The 17,319-nt window shown below is 40.9% G+C and overlaps 1 protein-coding gene across 2 annotated transcripts; it reads left to right on the top strand.

Annotated features, from left to right (window-relative positions):
* The first annotated feature begins 811 nt into the window (after positions 1–811).
* On the top strand, positions 812–17,319 carry LOC124004229 (guanine nucleotide-binding protein G(i) subunit alpha-3-like). Of its 2 annotated transcripts, none has more exons than XM_046312995.1 (9): positions 812–1,020; positions 1,396–1,560; positions 2,557–2,599; positions 2,816–2,957; positions 4,558–4,715; positions 10,943–11,071; positions 11,304–11,433; positions 11,549–11,702; positions 16,591–17,319. In XM_046312995.1, the coding sequence occupies exons 2-9, from the start codon at positions 1,443–1,445 to the stop codon at positions 16,779–16,781; spliced, it is 1,065 nt and encodes a 354-aa protein (XP_046168951.1). In that variant the 5' UTR covers positions 812–1,020; positions 1,396–1,442; the 3' UTR covers positions 16,782–17,319. The 2 variants fall into 2 exon arrangements, with proteins under 2 accessions (XP_046168951.1, XP_046168950.1); XM_046312994.1 differs by having other exon boundaries at positions 1,392–1,560.

Raw genomic sequence — 17,319 nt, 5'->3', positions numbered from 1 at the left:
GTATACTGTAGAATACTATAGTAAATACTACAGCATTATCCACACAAAAAACACTGTAGTAAATACTACAGTAATATATACAAAAACACTAATGTCCACAAACACCACGCTTTTTAAACTATAATAAAATCTGCAGTATTTAGTTTTCATATGCCCTACCCAATCTCCTCCCCCAAATCACAGTTTGTTCCACCCATAAGTGAGAAACCTACATGCCAAGTACACACCATTTATTGTGTTCCCTACAGGTTATAGAAAAGAGTAGATCTGAACTATCCATTCAGACCCCAGTCCTACCTACAGGTTATGGAAAATGTGCTCTTTTAGTATTTCTACAGAAGGTTTCCCGAAGGAGAAAGCCTCCACTTCTATGTCAAGGATTAGAAAACAAAAACACTATAGTAAATACTACAGTAATGTCTGCAAAAACACTACAGTAAATACTACAGTATACTACAGTGCTCAAAAACACTACAGTAAATACTACAGTAAACTACAGTCCTCAAAAAACACTACAGTAAACACTACAGTATAGTACAGTCTGCAAAAACACTACACTAATTACTATAGTATATACTACAGTTATTTTACTACATTATTTATAATATAGTTAACTGTAAATACTGCATTATATACTACAGAGGGGTTGGGTGCTATGTGTTAGTTTTAAGCATTTTTTTAGGGACCCCTGAAAACTCGAAATTCTCCTAGACCCCCTGGTTGAGAATCACTATAATCAATTACTGATAGATATTAACTTCATTTCCCATTAGCCCGGCAATTATTTTCCTCAATTTCCGCGTCACGTGGCTCTGAAAGTAAACATATTTTGCTCTTCTGCGTTATTGTAGGACCAGACAAGTTTGAACAGTTAACAGACAATAGTATTTAGAAGTGTGTGAGTATTTTGAGTCACTGTCAAGGGTGTTTAGATTGTAGCCATTTATTTTTAGTGAAGTTATAACTCAGCTCTCTAGCTCAATTTTTACACAGCCAACGCAACGCGGAAAGAACATACAGGTAGTAATGTTATAAAGTGAAGTTTCTAGCTAGCTAATTAAGTTAATGTGGTAACTAATGTTAACTACTTAATTTCTTCGTATGAATTTCTTGCTCTTCTATCAAAAGTATTCGGCTTCCTCCATGTGCATAGAAAAAGCTAACAAATATTTGTATGGTTAACGTGCTAGTTTCCCGGCCAACGCCTTTCTCCCTTCCTTTTTTCTCATGCTCGTCGTCGCACACATTTCGTTTGAAAATGTGTCGTAGTTGACAGAATTCTGCGTCAAGCGCTTGACAGACACAGCAATACATTTTTGTAGAATTAGGGATGACATTCTTTCTTTTTACTGAACACCTTCGTTTTTTCCATTTGGTCGGCTTGTCAAAAGCCAGGTAGATTATAAGAGACATTTTCATAGGTTTTACCTGCTGGGATCAAAATGGGTTGCACACTAAGTGCCGAAGATAAAGCTGCCATGGAGAGGAGTAAAAATATTGATCGGAATCTGAGAGAAGCTGGCGAAAAGGCATCAAGTGAAGTCAAACTGTTGCTTCTAGGTGAGTGTTCATATGTGACTGACATTTGCAGCTAGTATATCAATTATATGAGATCTGAAGAGGGTGTCTGTCTAACTGATCGAATTACTGTTACGGCTCATGACTAGCTTTCGAAAACTCTTCTGTATTTAGGGTTTGAGGTTACATTCGGCCACATTTGGCTCCGTGTGAACTACAATTCCGACCCTATATTTTTTAACATGTTGAAAAGTCAATCATCGGTTTTCGAGACTTACGCTTTACCCCTTATCGTTCATATCAGCGAGAAATACTCTTTTTTTTATGTATAAAAAAGACTCCTCTTGCACACATTTGTTTGAGCTAATTATCGCAGGTTGCCACCTATGGCTTTCATAAACAAGAGATGTAACATGGAGATATAGCCGTGTGGGAACACATTGTTTTAAACTTTTTTTTCCTGTTTTGAAAATGATTTCTCGCTAATTAAAAAAAATATGCTCCTTATGTTTCCAAAAACATACTGCAAGTGTTAATGTTTAGAGCAAGCGTCTCGCTAATTTAAAAAATATGCTCCTTATGTTTCCAAAAACATACCGCAAGTGTTAATGTTTAGAGCAAGCGTCTGGGCTCTTAACAAAACACCCCCAGTCAGAAGATACTATGGTCAATAGGCGCTAAAGCAGTCATGAGCCTACCCTGTTCATAGATGCTACCTGGCAATGGTTATGGTGGATCCTACTTTACTCAAATGAAAGCTGTCGTTACAATTCAGTTTTCCACAGACTGCATTAAAAAAAAACACTTTAGCGTTCATGCTTATGATGTAGCCTGATGTTTCCCCTAGATTCTCAGGGCAGGTGCAAAGACCCCAAAACAGTAGGGGGTTGTAGAACTGTCACAGATGGAATCAGCTGGTTCTGAGCTCTGACTGTGCATGTTTGTTGTTGTATCTCTACACATTTAGTAGAGCTAAGGATTTGAAACTTCTCCTGGTCTTATGTCTGCTTTCTTTGCCTTTAAACATTCCACTTCAAGGTGCTGGAGAGTCTGGGAAAAGCACAATTGTAAAGCAGATGAAGTGAGTACATGTTTCAACCATTTTGTGCACACCCAAAAGAAAATAAGAAACTAGCATTCTGTTTACACCTTTTGACCGATTTAAGAACCCATGTGAAGTGCTGTATCAGCTATGAGCCTTTGCGATATGATGTTATCTATGTCACGAGGCCTAGATTAGATGTTGACCGCAAGCACCAGTAAGATGCGCGTGTTAACCTTCTCTTCCTGCCCCCAGAATTATCCATGAGGACGGGTACACACAGGAGGAGTGCAGCCAGTACAGAGTGGTGGTTTACAGCAACACCATCCAGTCCATCATCGCCATCATCAGAGCTATGGGCAGGCTGGGCATAGACTTTGGGGACACAGCACGATCAGTGAGTCAGCTTGAAGATTATTTTACATTCCAGTGCTCTTAATTAGTTTAGTAGATTATGTTAGACTAATTTACTATTGTTTCCTTGTAAAATGCCATAGTAAGTGTTTCTATTTTTGTTGTTATGACTACAAGGAAGTACATATTTCACAAGAACAGTGTACAGAATGATCTACTGGCTGCAGTGACATTTTGTTCCAAATTGTATTCATCACATGCTTCGTAAAAAAAATCAGGCGTGGACTAACACTGAAATGCTTACTTATACAGGCCCTTCCAAACAATGCAGAGAGAAACAATAGAAAGGAAAACACGTAATAATATATACACAGTGAGTAATGGCTATATAAAATGAGTACCAGTACCGAGTCGATATGCAGGGGTACGAGGTAATCGAAGTAGGTGTGTGTGTGTGTGTGTGTGTGTGTGTATGTACTAGGCATATAATGACAGATGGTAAACAGTAGCAGCAGTGTATGTGATGAGTCAAAAAAATGAGTACAAAAAAGGCTCAATGCCGATTGCCGGCGTAGGTATTTGGCTAACTATTTAGCAGTCTTATGGCTTTGGGGTAGAAGCTTGTCAGGATCCTGTTTGTTCTAAACTTGGGGCATTGGTACCGCTTACCATGCGGTAGCAGAGGACAACAGTCTAGGAACAACATGTATGGTCAGCATGTGAAGTAAGTCACTTGAAACCTGACTGCACCGAACATGTTGATTTGGGAGTAGGGTTGGGCAGTTTACAGTATCCCGGTGTATTTTGAAATATCATCAGTAAAAAAAATGTATATACATTTGAATATTAGTACTTTGTTAAATAAATACCTTCTGTCAACTTGTGTACTAGGTAATGAATAAAGCAGACCGTGTTAATCATTTTGCCTGCTAGATTATTTTTCATTTTTAAGCTTACTGGTACTAGTTTCACAATACATATGTTTGAGCCAGTCACATGTGTTTGTTTACAAAGAAACACAACTAGCAAAATGGGCGCTTCACAAGGGTACTGTCACTCTGGTAGTGCAACTTAAGTGAGGTGATCAAGTTGCAATTGTATGAAATTCACTACTGTTGTTTCCCAGCTATATATCGTATAACTTTTAAGTTAACTATCAAATTGTGCCAAATAAATTCTCCCCAGTTGGGTTTAGCTAAGTGGCTAATGTTAGCTTGCAAGCTCAAGATTCTTGGTAGCTGCAGCAGAGACAATCCCCTCCTGGATTAAGATCCCTGCTGTTTAATATTTATTTTGTGCGTGCTGCAAAATGTTTTGAGAGGCTTTGAGATACTGGGTTTTCTTGGTAGTAAATGTTTCCATGAGCTTGTTAGCATTTACCAAGCATCAACTATGGGGATTCCTTAGTACTTGTTAGCATTCTGGTAAATTATGATTTTTGTGGGGGGGATAGCGCCCCCTGTGTGCACTACCAGTAATACCATATATCCCAGGACAGCGCAGGCACAGTATGGAAAACTGGATTCCGCCCAACCCTATTTGGGATTGACTTTTTTCTATTGTCATACTGTGTTTCCATGATAGACGAGAGTTGTTGTTTCCTGATGGTAACTGTGGTTTTATTTGTTTTGCTGTGTCTCCAGGATGATGCCCGCCAGCTTTTTGCCTTGGCCAGCTCTGCAGAGGAAGGGGTCATGACCCCTGAACTGGCTGGGGTCATCAAGAGGTTATGGCAGGACGGAGGGGTCCAGATCTGCTTTGGCAGGTCTAGAGAATACCAGCTTAACGACTCTGCCTCATAGTAAGAGCATTACAAATCTCTGCTCTAACACAACTTGAATCAAATATTATAACGACTAGAGAATCATTGACTGATTGTAGGAATATTGGTTATCCTCAAACATGAGAAGCGAGACTGTAATCCAAATGACTGTAATTCATCCAATGTTAGGGAAAGCCTGATGATCTGAAAATAATATTTGAGTTCTAGAAAATCATTGTAAATAGGTACAAGTTCGTCACATTTCTCCCTAAGTTCTTATGTCTTATGTGACATGTTAATCAGGAGGCTGCGGCCTGGACTAATTTCGTATACATTGAAAAAAATGTATGTTTTCCACTGCCTCTGTTGGGAGCTTGCTTTTCAATTTTTTTTACTGTACTATCAACAGGCTACAGATTGAGTATTTATTAGATTCCCCATTAGCTGCTGACAAGGCAGCAGCTAATCTTCCTGGGGTCCAAACAGGAATTAAACAATAGCCTACATCATAAATAAAATAGTACATCAAACTAGACATTGCATTATACATACATACATCAAATTTACATTATAAAATGTACAATACAACAATACACTATTACAAGGAATACCTAGGATAGGATAAGTAATCCCTCCCACCCCCCCAACCCCCCCTTTTAAGATTTAGATGCACTATTGTAAAGTGACTGTTCCACTGGATGTCATAAGGTGAATGCACCAATTTGTAAGTCGCTCTGGATAAGAGTGTCTGCTAAATTACTTAAATGTAAATGTAACAATGTGTGGGTGTGTGAAGAGTAAGGCTGGCACAATGACCGTATTATGGATGAAGACCGTAATGAAAAAATAAACGCCAGAACTGTTTAACACTTGAATCGCTGGTGTTAGAATCGAGGCTAACGAGCAGTCATTACAGTGTAATAAATGCATTTAATATACAGTGCATTCCAAAAGTACCCCTGGACTTTTTCCAAATTTTGTTACGTTACGGCCTTATTCTAAGAAAGCCGTTCGGCATGTACTTGGTGTCCACGTCAAACCAAAACTTAATTCCAAACTTGTCTGGTATACTCGCAATGTATTGCGCAAAGCAACAAGCCTTTGTTGTGAACAATTGTTAATCAACAGGGATCTTCTCTCCTGGTTTGCAATGTATTGCGCAAAGCAACAAGCCTTTGTTGTGAACAATTGTTAATCAACAGGGATCTTCTCTCCTGGTTTGCAATGCTGTTCTGTACAAACGTCAGATACCATGGCAAATTTGTCTGTTTTCAGATTTCTCGTTTCTGTGTCATCAAAACGGAGGTAACGCATGATCTCTCTGAAGCGATCATGTTACATGATTTGCTGATGTTTTTGCTTGAGCTGTATGGGCTGCTCTCTGTGACAACATTTTGTGCTGATAATCGGCCCGTAGCTTGTTCTTCCAATGTTGGGAGAATGGGTGGAGGAGGAGGGTTCAATGGGGGGGAAGACCATAAAACAAATTACATGCCCTCCGAAAACTTGTTATAGCTCCAGTTCTGTATGTGATATTATGATTCTAACAATGGCAGTGTGTTATTTAGGAAAAGTGAAGGACGGAGGCTTGACTGAGTGATTTAATTTAATTAATAAGCAATCAATGACTGCTTTAGCAGATCTAGTGTTAAGTATAATTTAGATATTTATTTTTACGAACAGCTGACTGAAAAGAGGGGGGCCGGGCATTCGTGTGGTTGAGTCCGTTTCTGCGGTAACGTGGACTCTAACAACGTGACTAAACTTTGTTGCTCCTTGCTGAAACAAGCAAGATGTAGAACACTAAGGTAACCTGCCTAAATTGTAGAACACTAAGGCAACCCGTAGCACTCATGTCCGTAGCCATGGAGTACTTTGAAAGGCTGGTAATGGCTCACATTAACACCATTATCCCAGAAACCCTAGACCCACTCACTCCAATTTGCATACTTCCCAAACAGATCCACAGATGATGCAATCTCTATTGCACTCCACACTGCCCTTTCCCACCTGGACAAAAGGAACACCTATGTGAGAATACTATTCATTGACTACAGCTCCGTGTTCAACACCATTGTGCTCTCAAAGCTCATCACTAAGTCAAAGATCCTGGGACTAAACGCCAACTGGATCCTGGACTTCCTGACAGACCGCATCTAGGTGGTAAGGGTAGTTAACAACACATCCTTGATTCAAGTTCCTTGGTGTCCACATCACCAACAAGTTCTCTTGATCCAAACACATCACGACAGTTGTGAAGACAAAGGCTATTCCCCCTGAGGAAACTAAAAAGATTTGGCATGGGTCCTCAGATCCTCAAGTTCTACAGCTGCAACATCGAGAGCATCCTGATGGGTTGCATCACTGCCTGGTATGGCAGCAACTGCTTGGCCTCCGACCAGAGGGTAATGCGTACGGCAGGTACATCACTTTGGATAATCTGCCTGCCATCCAGGACCTCTACACCAGATTGTGTCAGAGGAAGGCCCTAAAAATTGTCAAAGACCCCAGCCACCCCAGTCAGACTGTTCTCTCTACTACCGCATGGCAAGCCATACCGGAGCACCAAGTCTAGGACCAAAAAGCTTCTCAACAGCTCTTACCCCCAAGTCATAAGACTCCTGAACTTCTAATAAGATGGCTACCCAGACTATTTGCATTGTCCCCACCCTCTTTACGCTGCTGCTACCCTATGTTTATTATATATGCATAGTCACTTTAACCATACATGCATGTACGTACTACATCAATTAGCCCAACTAACTGGTGACCCCGCACATTGACTACCCAGACTATCTGCATTGTGCCCCACCACCCACCAACCCCTCTTTTACGCTAATGCTACTCTCTGCTCAATTAGCCCGACTAACCGGTGCCTGTATATAGCCTTGCTACTATTATAGCCTCGCTACTGTTATTTTTCCCTCTTTTTACTGTTGTTTTTTTATTTCTTTACTTATCTATTGTTCACCTAATACCTTTTTTATTTTTTACTTAAATGTCATTGTTGGTTAGAGCCTGTAAGTAAGCATTTCACTCTAAGGTCTACTACACCTGTAGAAGGTCAGCATCAGCACATGTAACGGATGTGAAACGCTAGCTTAGTTGGCGGTGGTGCGTGCTAAATAGTGTTTCAATCGGTGACTTCACTTGCTCTGAGACCTTGAAGTAGTAGTTCCCCTTGCTCTGCAAGGGCCGCGGCTTTTGTGGAGCGATGGGTAACGATGCTTCGAGGGTGACTGTTGTTGATGTGTGCAGAGGGTCCCTGGTTTGTGCCCGGGTATGGGCGAGGGGACGGTCTAAAGTTATACTGTTACACACACATAGAAATGATGGCAGCACATGCATATTTTTTTGCTTTTATATACAGTACCAGTCAAAGTTTGGACACTACTCATTCAAGGCTTTTTCTTTTTACTATTTTCAACATTGTAGAGTAATAGTGAAGACATCAACCTTGAACGAACACATATGGTATCATGTAGTAAGCAAAAAAAGTGTTTTGAGATGCTTCTAAGTAGCCACCCTTGGCCTTGATGACAGCTATGCACCCTCTTGGCATTCTCTCAATCAGCTTTTTTGGAACCAAAAATCTCAAATTTGGACTCCTCAGACCAAAGGACAGATTTCCACTGGTCTAATGTCCGTTGTTCATGTTTCTTGGCCCAAACAAATCTCTTCTTCTTATTGGTGTCGTTTAGTAGTTTTCTTTGTTGCAGCAATTCGACCATGAAGGCCTGACTCAACGCAGTCTTGAGCTGTTCTTGCCATAATATGGACTTGGACTATTACCACCCCTACCTTGTCACAAATGTGTTATTTTATAGCGTTGATGTCTTCACTATTCTATAATGTAGAAAATGTGTAAAAAATAAAAACCATTGAATGAGTAGGTGTGTCTAAGCTTTTGACTGGTACTGTGTGTAATATATAGATATACAGTGCCTTGCGAAAGTATTCGGCCCCCTTGAACTATTTAAATAAATAAAAATATCCACCCACATACAATACCTCATGACAAAGCAAAAACAGGTTTCTAGAAATCTCTATTAAAAATTAACAGAGATACCTTATTTACTTAAGTATTCAGACCCTTTTCTGTGAGATTTGACATTGCGCTCAGATGCATCCTGTTTCCATTGATTATCCTTGATGTTTCTACAACTTATATTGATTGGACATGATTTGGAAAGGCACACACCTGTCTATGATAAGGTCCCACAGTTGACCGTGCATGTCGGAACAAAAACCAAGCCATGAGGTCAAAGGAAGTGTCCGTAGAGCTACGAGACAGGATTGTGTCAACGGATCTGGGGAAGCTTACCAAAATATTTCTGCAGGCACCTAAAGGGCTCTGACCATGAGAAACAAGATTCTCTGGTCTGATGAAACCAAGATTGAACTCTTTGGCCTGAATGCCAAGTGTCACGCCTGGAGGAAATCTGGCACCATCCCTACGGTGAAGCATGGTGGTGGCAGCATCATGCTGTGGGGATTTTCTTCAGCAGCAGGGACTGGGATTCTAGTCAGGATCGAGGGAAAGATGAATGGAGCAAAGTACAGATATCCTTGACGAAAACCTGCTCCAGTGCTTAGGACCTCAGACTGGGGTGAAGGTTTACCTTCTAACAGGACAACAACCCTAAGCATACAGCCAAGACAACGCAGGAGAGGCTTCGGGACGTCTCTGAATGTACTTGAGTGGCCCAGCCAGATCCAGGAAATGAACCTGATCGAACATCTCTGGAGAGACTTGAAAATAGCTGTGCAGCACTGCTCCCCATCCAACCTGACAGAGCTTCAGAGGATCTGCAGAGAATAACTGGAGAAACTCTCCAAATACAGGTGTGCCAAGCTTGTAGCATCATACTCAAGGCTGTAATTGCTGAGTAGGGTCTGAAGGGTCTGAATAGTTATGTAAATGTCATATTTCAGTTATTTAATACATTTCAACATTTTTCTAAAAACCTGTTTTTCTTTGTCATTATGTGGTATTGTGTGTAAATTAATGATTTTTATTTATTTAAAAAAATTTTTTTTAGAATAAGGCTGTAATGTAACAGTGGAAATAGTTAAGGGGTCTGAATACTTTTCAAATGCACTGTGTTCGTGTTTTATTTTACAAATGTTAGATTTTTTTTCTTCCACTTTGACATGAGAGTATTTGGTGTAAACAATTTTTAAAAATACAATTAAATTCATTTTCATCCCAGTTTGTAACACAACAAAATGTGGAAAAAGACAAGGGGTGTGAATACTTTCTGAGAGAAACTTTATTTAGAAGTTTTAGGCATGTTGTGCCATTTGCCTGTAGAATCTCATTCAATTTAGAAATGCATCTAAAATACATTAGAACCACACATCCATGTCCTAATACATCAATATTACCTGTAAATTCCTAAATTCCTTTTTTTTAAGTCACATTTTTATGCTGAAGTGACTTGTGAAAATACATGCACGTAATTACAGTTACTTATCCTAAAATAATGGTTTATGCAAGTCATTTGGGATTGACAAATGAAAGTTTGATGTTTTGGAATACTGAATCTCTAATAGAGCTCAGTACAGTTTTTGAATGGTAAACTAGGAAACACTCATTACCCAAACATGCATTCTCCCAAACCTGCTTTTCTGTAATGCACCAATATTAGGACAAATAAAATGTTTTGTAATTTTTGCTTAGTCTGATAGTGTGCCTTTTTGTTATTTTATCCAAATATGTGTACATAAAAAGTTCAAGTAATTATTACCATTTCAACAATATTCAGGAAAGGTTGTGTTATGAGAAATTACTAAGTACATGTTAAGTGTCATGATTAACTCAGGCCTTTTCATTAAGTTAGCGATGTTAAAACTTATTAGAAAGGGATTTGTTTTACCTTTTTGAACCTAATGATTATTCTTGCTACGGTAGTTGTGGTAAAATGCATAATATATGTGCAATAAATATAACAATGATTATGAAATAGATGCATACAGATCCTAATCTTAGTGATCCAAGTGGAATTATGGCGGAAAATATTTTGTCAATTTCTTTTGGGTCAAGTGTCAGTTTTGTGAGAATTGCCCATATGATTACTCTGAGTTTGTTTTGGGAATAGTTTTCTTTGTTTCCTTTGTATTCCTCCCATATTGGCTTAATTTGTTCACTTGCATTGTTGTTCACATCCATGGTTGATCCAAAACCAGAACTTCTATTACATAACTAGTAATGTAATGTATGTAAGTAATTTATGTTAAGTCAGTTTCCTTTTCTTCCTCTTCAGTTACCTGAATGACCTGGACAGGATATCCCAGCAGAACTACGTGCCCACGCAGCAGGATGTCCTGCGCACCAGAGTCAAGACCACCGGCATTGTGGAGACACACTTCACATTCAAGGACCTCTACTTCAAGTCAGTAAGCTGTTAACACAGCACTCCGTGCGCCGACTTACACTAATAATACCTGAGGACCATTGTGATTCACTAATGTAGAAAATCTCAAAGCTGTCTGTACAACACCCTAGTGACTACAATTTACTGTAAAAGTGTTGTCTTTCTCTCTCCCACTCATTCCCTTTTTTATGTCCTCTCTTCTCTCAATTCCTCATGTTATTTATCTCTGTCTGAATCTCCGTGGCTGCAGGATGTTTGATGTGGGGGGTCAGAGGTCCGAGAGGAAGAAGTGGATCCATTGCTTCGAGGGAGTCACAGCCATCATCTTCTGTGTTGCGCTCAGTGACTATGACCTGGTGTTGGCTGAGGATGAGGAGATGGTGAGTGGGACAGGGCATAAACTCTAGATCTATAGTCCTGTGGTAATGACATGATACTCTTTATCAAAAAGTGATTGCCCACACGCTGACCCTAACACTGCTCATCTCTCCACAGAACCGTATGCATGAGAGCATGAAGCTGTTTGACTCCATCTGCAACAACAAGTGGTTCACGGGCACCTCAGTCATCCTCTTTCTCAACAAGAAGGATCTGTTTGAGGACAAGATCCAGAAGAGCCCCCTCACTATCTGCTACCCAGAGTACTCCGGTACATCTTTAACTCTTTACACTCATTGGAATTGGCCTGTATGGATAGGGATACATTTAAATGTTTCTTACAGAAGAAATATGAAAAGCCTATGCACAACCATTTAAACAATTGAAAGGAAACAGTTTGTAGATTATGGAAAAAATATTAGACTAAAGGTGGGGACACAACAGTTCACCTGACACAAGACTGAATTCTAACAAGCCGCTGTTGATTTGATGTGCGTTATACATTTTCTGTACTTTTCGCCACATTTGTGGATAAGAAATCTGAAAATACTCTGGGTACATTCAGTAACATGATAAGAATATTCCTGGAAAATGTGGGGTAGATGCAACACAAAACAAAAATACAATTGTTTGAGTGAGAGGACTAACTGGTATCTCCAAGTGGCCACACAACTCTCCAGAGTGTGCACAGTTAAGTAATTCGAGTTGTGGCTGAAAGACGACATGAATAACATACAGCTGGCGGGTTATACACTGTATCGGCAGGATAGAACCGCAACCTCTAAGGCAGGTGGTGACGGTCTATGTATATTTGTAAACAACAGCTGGTGCATGACATTGTTTGTACAGATGAACTTGGTACCTTTAGGTGTTTGGAAATTGCTCCCAAGGATGAACCAGACTTGTGGAGGTCTACAATTTGTTTTCTGAGATCTTGGCTGATTTTCTTTTGATTTCAAATCAAACTTTATTTGTCACATACACATGGTTAGCAGATGTTAATGCGATTGTAGCGAATTGCTTGTGCTTCTAGTTCCGACAATGCAGTAATAACCAACGAGGTACCTAACAATTCCACAACTACTACCTTATCCACACAAGTGTAAGGGGATAAAGAATATGTTTATAAAGATGTATTTATGAGTGATGGTACAGCACGGCATAGGCAAGATGCAGTAGATGGTATCGAGTACAGTATATACATATGAGATGAGTAATATAGGGTATGTAAACATTTATATTATATTAAGTGGCATTGTTTAAAGTGGCTAGTGATACATTTTGAATTGATACATCAATTCCCTTAAAGTGGCTGGAGTTGAGTCAGTATGTTGGCGGCAGCCACTCGATGTTAGTGGTGGCTGTTTAACAGTCTGATGGCCTTGAGTTAGATGCTGTTTTTCAGTCTCTCAGTCCCTGCATTGATGCACCTGTACTGACCTCGCCTTCTGGATGATAGCGGGGTGAACAAGCAGTGGCTCGGGTGGTTGCTGTCCTTGATGATCTTTATAGCCTTCCTGTGACATCGGGTGGTGTAGGTGTCCTGGAGGGCATGTAGTTTGCCCCTGGTGACGCGTTGTGCAGACCTCACAACCCTCTGGAGAGCCTTACGGTTGTGGGCGGAGCAGTTGCTGTACCAGGCGGTGATACAGCCCGCCAGGATGCTCTCGATTGTGCATCTGTAGACGTTTGTGAGTGCTTTTTGGACAAGCCGAATTTCTTCAGCCTCCTGAGTTTGAAGAGGCGCTGCTGCGCCTTCTTCACGATGCTGTCAGTGTGAGTGGACCAATTCAGTTTGTCTGTGATGTGTACGCCGAGGAACTTAACTTGCTACCCTCTCCACTACTGTTCCATCGATGTGGATAGGGGGGTGTTCCCTCTGCTGTTTCCTGAAGTCCACAATCATCTCCTTAGTTTTGTTGACGTTGAGTGTGAGGTTATTTTCCTGACACCACACTCCGAGGGCCCTCACCACCTCCCTGTAGGCCGTCTCGTCGTTGTTGGTAATCAAGCCTACCACTGTAGTGTTGTCCACAAACTTGATGATTTGATTTGGAGGCGTGCATGGCCACGCAGTCGTGGGTGAACAGGGAGTACAGGAGAGGGCTCAGAACGCACCCTTGTGGGGCCGCAGTGTTGAGGATCAGCAGGGTGGAGATGTTGTTACCTACCCTCACCACCTGGGGGCGGCCCGTCAGGAAGTCCAGTACCCAGTTGCACAGGGCGGGGTCGAGACCCAGGGTCTCGAGCTTGATGACGAGTTTGGAGGGTAATATGGTGTTAAATGCTGACTTGTAGTCGATGAACAGCATTCTCACATAGGTATTCCTCTTGTCCAGATGGGTTAGGGCAGTGTGGTTGCGATGGCATCATCTGTGGACCTATTGGGGCGGTAAGCAAATTGGAGTGGGTCTAGGGTGTCAGGTAGGGTGGAGGTGATATGGTCCTTGACTAGTCTCTCAAAGCACTTCATGATGATGGAAGTGAGTGCTACGGGCGGTAGTAATTTAGCTCAGTTACCTTAGCTTTCTTTGGAACAGGAACAATGGTGGCCCTCTTGAAGCATGTGGGAACAGCAGACTGGGATAAGGATTGATTGAATATGTCCTTAAACACACCAGCCAGCTGGTTTGCGCGTGCTCTGAGGACGTGGCTGCGGATGCCGTCTGAGCCTGCAGCCTTGCGAAGGTTAACACGTTTAAATGTTTTACTCACGTCGGGTTCAGTGAAGGAGAGTCCGCATGTTTTGGTAGCGGGCCATGTCAGTAGCTTCCCCGAAGCGGATCCTGTGTTCTGCCTTCAACCTAGGACAATGGATCAGATCCCAGCCGGCGATCCAAAACATCGACGTCGTAAAAGGGGCAAACGAAGCGGTCTTCTGGTCAGGCCCCGGAGATGGGCACATCGCGCACCTCTCCCTAGCATACTACTCGCCAATGTCCAGTCTCTTGACCACAAGGTTGATGAAATCTGAGCACGGGTAGCATTCTAGAGAGACATCTGAGACTAACGTTCTTTGCTTCACGGAAACATGGCTCACTCGAGAGACCCTATCGGAGTCGGTGCAGCCAGCTGGTTTCTTCACGCATCGCGCCGACAGAAACTAACATCTTTCTGCTATGCCTTATGATTAACGAGACGTGGTGTGATCATAACAATATACAGGAAATCAAGTCCTTCTGTTCACCTGACTTAGAATTCCTCACAATCAAATGTCAACTGCATTATCTACCAAGGGAACATATCCTGAGGCTGCATTCATTGTAGCTTGGGATTTTATCAAGGCTAATCTGAAAACAAGACTCCCTAAATTCTATCAGCATATCGATTGCGCAACCAGAGCTGGTAAAATCCTGGATCATTGTTATTCTAACTTCCGCGACGCATATAAGGCCCTCCCGTGCCCTCCTTTCGGAAAAGCTGACCACGACTCTATTTTGTTGCGTCCAGCCTACAGACAGAGACTAAAACGAGAAGCTCCCGCGCTCAGGTCTGTTCAACGTTGGTCTGACCAATCTGAATCCACGCTTCAAGACTGCTTCGATCACGTGGATTGGGATATGTTCCGCATTGCGTCCAACAACATTGATGAATACGCTGATTCGGTGAGCGAGTTCATTAGAAAGTGCATTGACGATGTTATACCCACAGCAACGATTAAAACATTCTCAAACCAGAAACCGTGGATTGATGGCACTAAAACTGCTTTTAACCAGGGCAAGGTGACCGGAAACATGACCGAATACAAACAGTGTAGCTATTCCCTCCGCAAGGCAATCAAACAAGCTAAGCGTCAGTATAGAGACAAAGTAGAGTCACAATTCAATCAGAGGCACTGAGTTTGAAGGTAGGCCTTGAAATGCATCCACAGGTAGACCTCAAATTATGTCAATTAGCCTATCAGAATCTTCTAAAGCCATGACATAATTTTCTGAAAAGTCAACTTGTATGTGAACTTCTGACCCACTGGAATTGTGATACATTGAAATATAAGTGAAATAATCTGTCTGTAAACAATTGTAGGAAAAATGACGTGTCAATCACAAAGTAGATGTCCTAACCGACTTGCCAAAAACTATAGTTTGTTAACAAGAACTTTGGAGTGGTTGAAAAACGAGTTTTATTGACACCAACCTAAGTGAATGTAAACTTCCGACTTCAACTGTATTACCTCAATTACCCCGACTAACTGGTGCCCCCGCACATTGACTCTGTACCGGTTCCCCCTTTATATAGCCTCGCTATTGCTATTTTACTGCTGCTCATTAAATATTTTATACTTCTTTTTACTTATCTATTTTTTTTACTTACCACGCATTTTTCTTAAGTACATTGTTGGTTAAAGGCTTGTAAGTAAGAATTTCACTGTAAGGTCTACACTTGTTGTATTCGGTGCATGTGACAAGTAACATTTGATTTTCAAAATAACTTTTATGACTCAAAGAAGAGTCTTCAACTAAGGTGTTTTCTTTTTAGATATCCTAGCTATGCAGTTGAGGAACTAGAGCAAGCACACTTGTAGTTTTTATTTGGAACTCATCCCTGCATCCCCGCCATCACACAATTACTGTTGTTTATGCAACCCAAAAACGGTCCATTATGAATCACAACGGTGCTCAAGTTCACAACAGCTGTCAGTCAAAACCTATACAGCACTGTGAAACACAGTCTGAGTTCTGACGTCATGTTTAGCCTGTTACTGTGCAGCCACTGCGTTACCAATTTTAAGGCACTTATCAGTACCAAATCTTCCATTTTCCATTTGTGTACGAGTGTAAAGGGCTACTAATACAGTCTTTGACATTTCAGAGATATACAGGTGGATATTTAGGAATCGGCATCCTATAAATCAGCACAAAGCACAATTTCCTGTGGGATTGTTATAGTAACCGCAGTGCATTTGCACACAGTGGATTCTTGTTTGGGATGTCTGAGTAATGAGTTATACCTCTATTATGAAATATTAGCTTGTGCAATATGGGAGGAGCTTAATGGCACACTTTGCTGAAGCAGGATATTTGAGTTTAGCAAGTTTAGTCTATAGTAGGAAATGACTAGTTTGCTCAAAGCAATGTATTAATTAAGTCACACATATATTGCATGTCCTTGTGAGAATAATTGCATAAATTATATTGAAAACATATTCCCCTCTGCTCTAGGTTCAAACGTATTCAATGAGGCGTCAACCTACATTCAGTGTCAGTTTGAGGACTTGAACAAGCGTAAGGATACAAAGGAGATCTACACCCATTTCACTTGTGCTACTGACACTAAGAACGTGCAGTTTGTCTTTGACTCTGTCACTGACGTCATCATTAAAGCCAACCTGAAGGAGGTCGGCTTGTACTGAGACTCCTGCACCATCATCTGTCTTGTCATCATCGGGGCTGGAGTGTTTAGGAATCACACATTTACAGGTGTAAATCAATCATTGCCTTATTGACAGTTAGACCATATACAGGATGGGTTTTTAGACCATAAACTGTTGCCATAATGTATGAATCCTTGGATATTTCAAAACAAGATTACATGGAGCACTTATGTGGTTTTGGTTTTCTATCTTTTTTGCTGTTATGGATTCCTTAGCTATGGACTGATTTTTCTGTAAAATCTCTTTAAAACATTCTGCACTTTTTAGGCTTTCAGCATTCACTGTAAAGGGTTCAAATGTATTAATTACATTGTAAATGTTGAATAAGGGATCACAACTATTATGCATTTTCTGAGTTTTGACAACTTATCTTTATAACTGTATACACTGAGGGTACAAAACATTAGGAGCACCTTCCTAATATTGAGTTGCACCCACTTTTGCCCTCGGAATAGCCTCAATTTGTTGGCGTATGGACTCTACAAGGTGTTCCACATGGATGCTGGCCCATGTTGAC

The sequence above is a fragment of the Oncorhynchus gorbuscha genome, linkage group LG18, assembly GCF_021184085.1.
Source record: "Oncorhynchus gorbuscha isolate QuinsamMale2020 ecotype Even-year linkage group LG18, OgorEven_v1.0, whole genome shotgun sequence".
NCBI lineage: Eukaryota > Metazoa > Chordata > Actinopteri > Salmoniformes > Salmonidae > Oncorhynchus > Oncorhynchus gorbuscha.
This window is presented reverse-complemented; position numbering and strand designations above follow the sequence as displayed.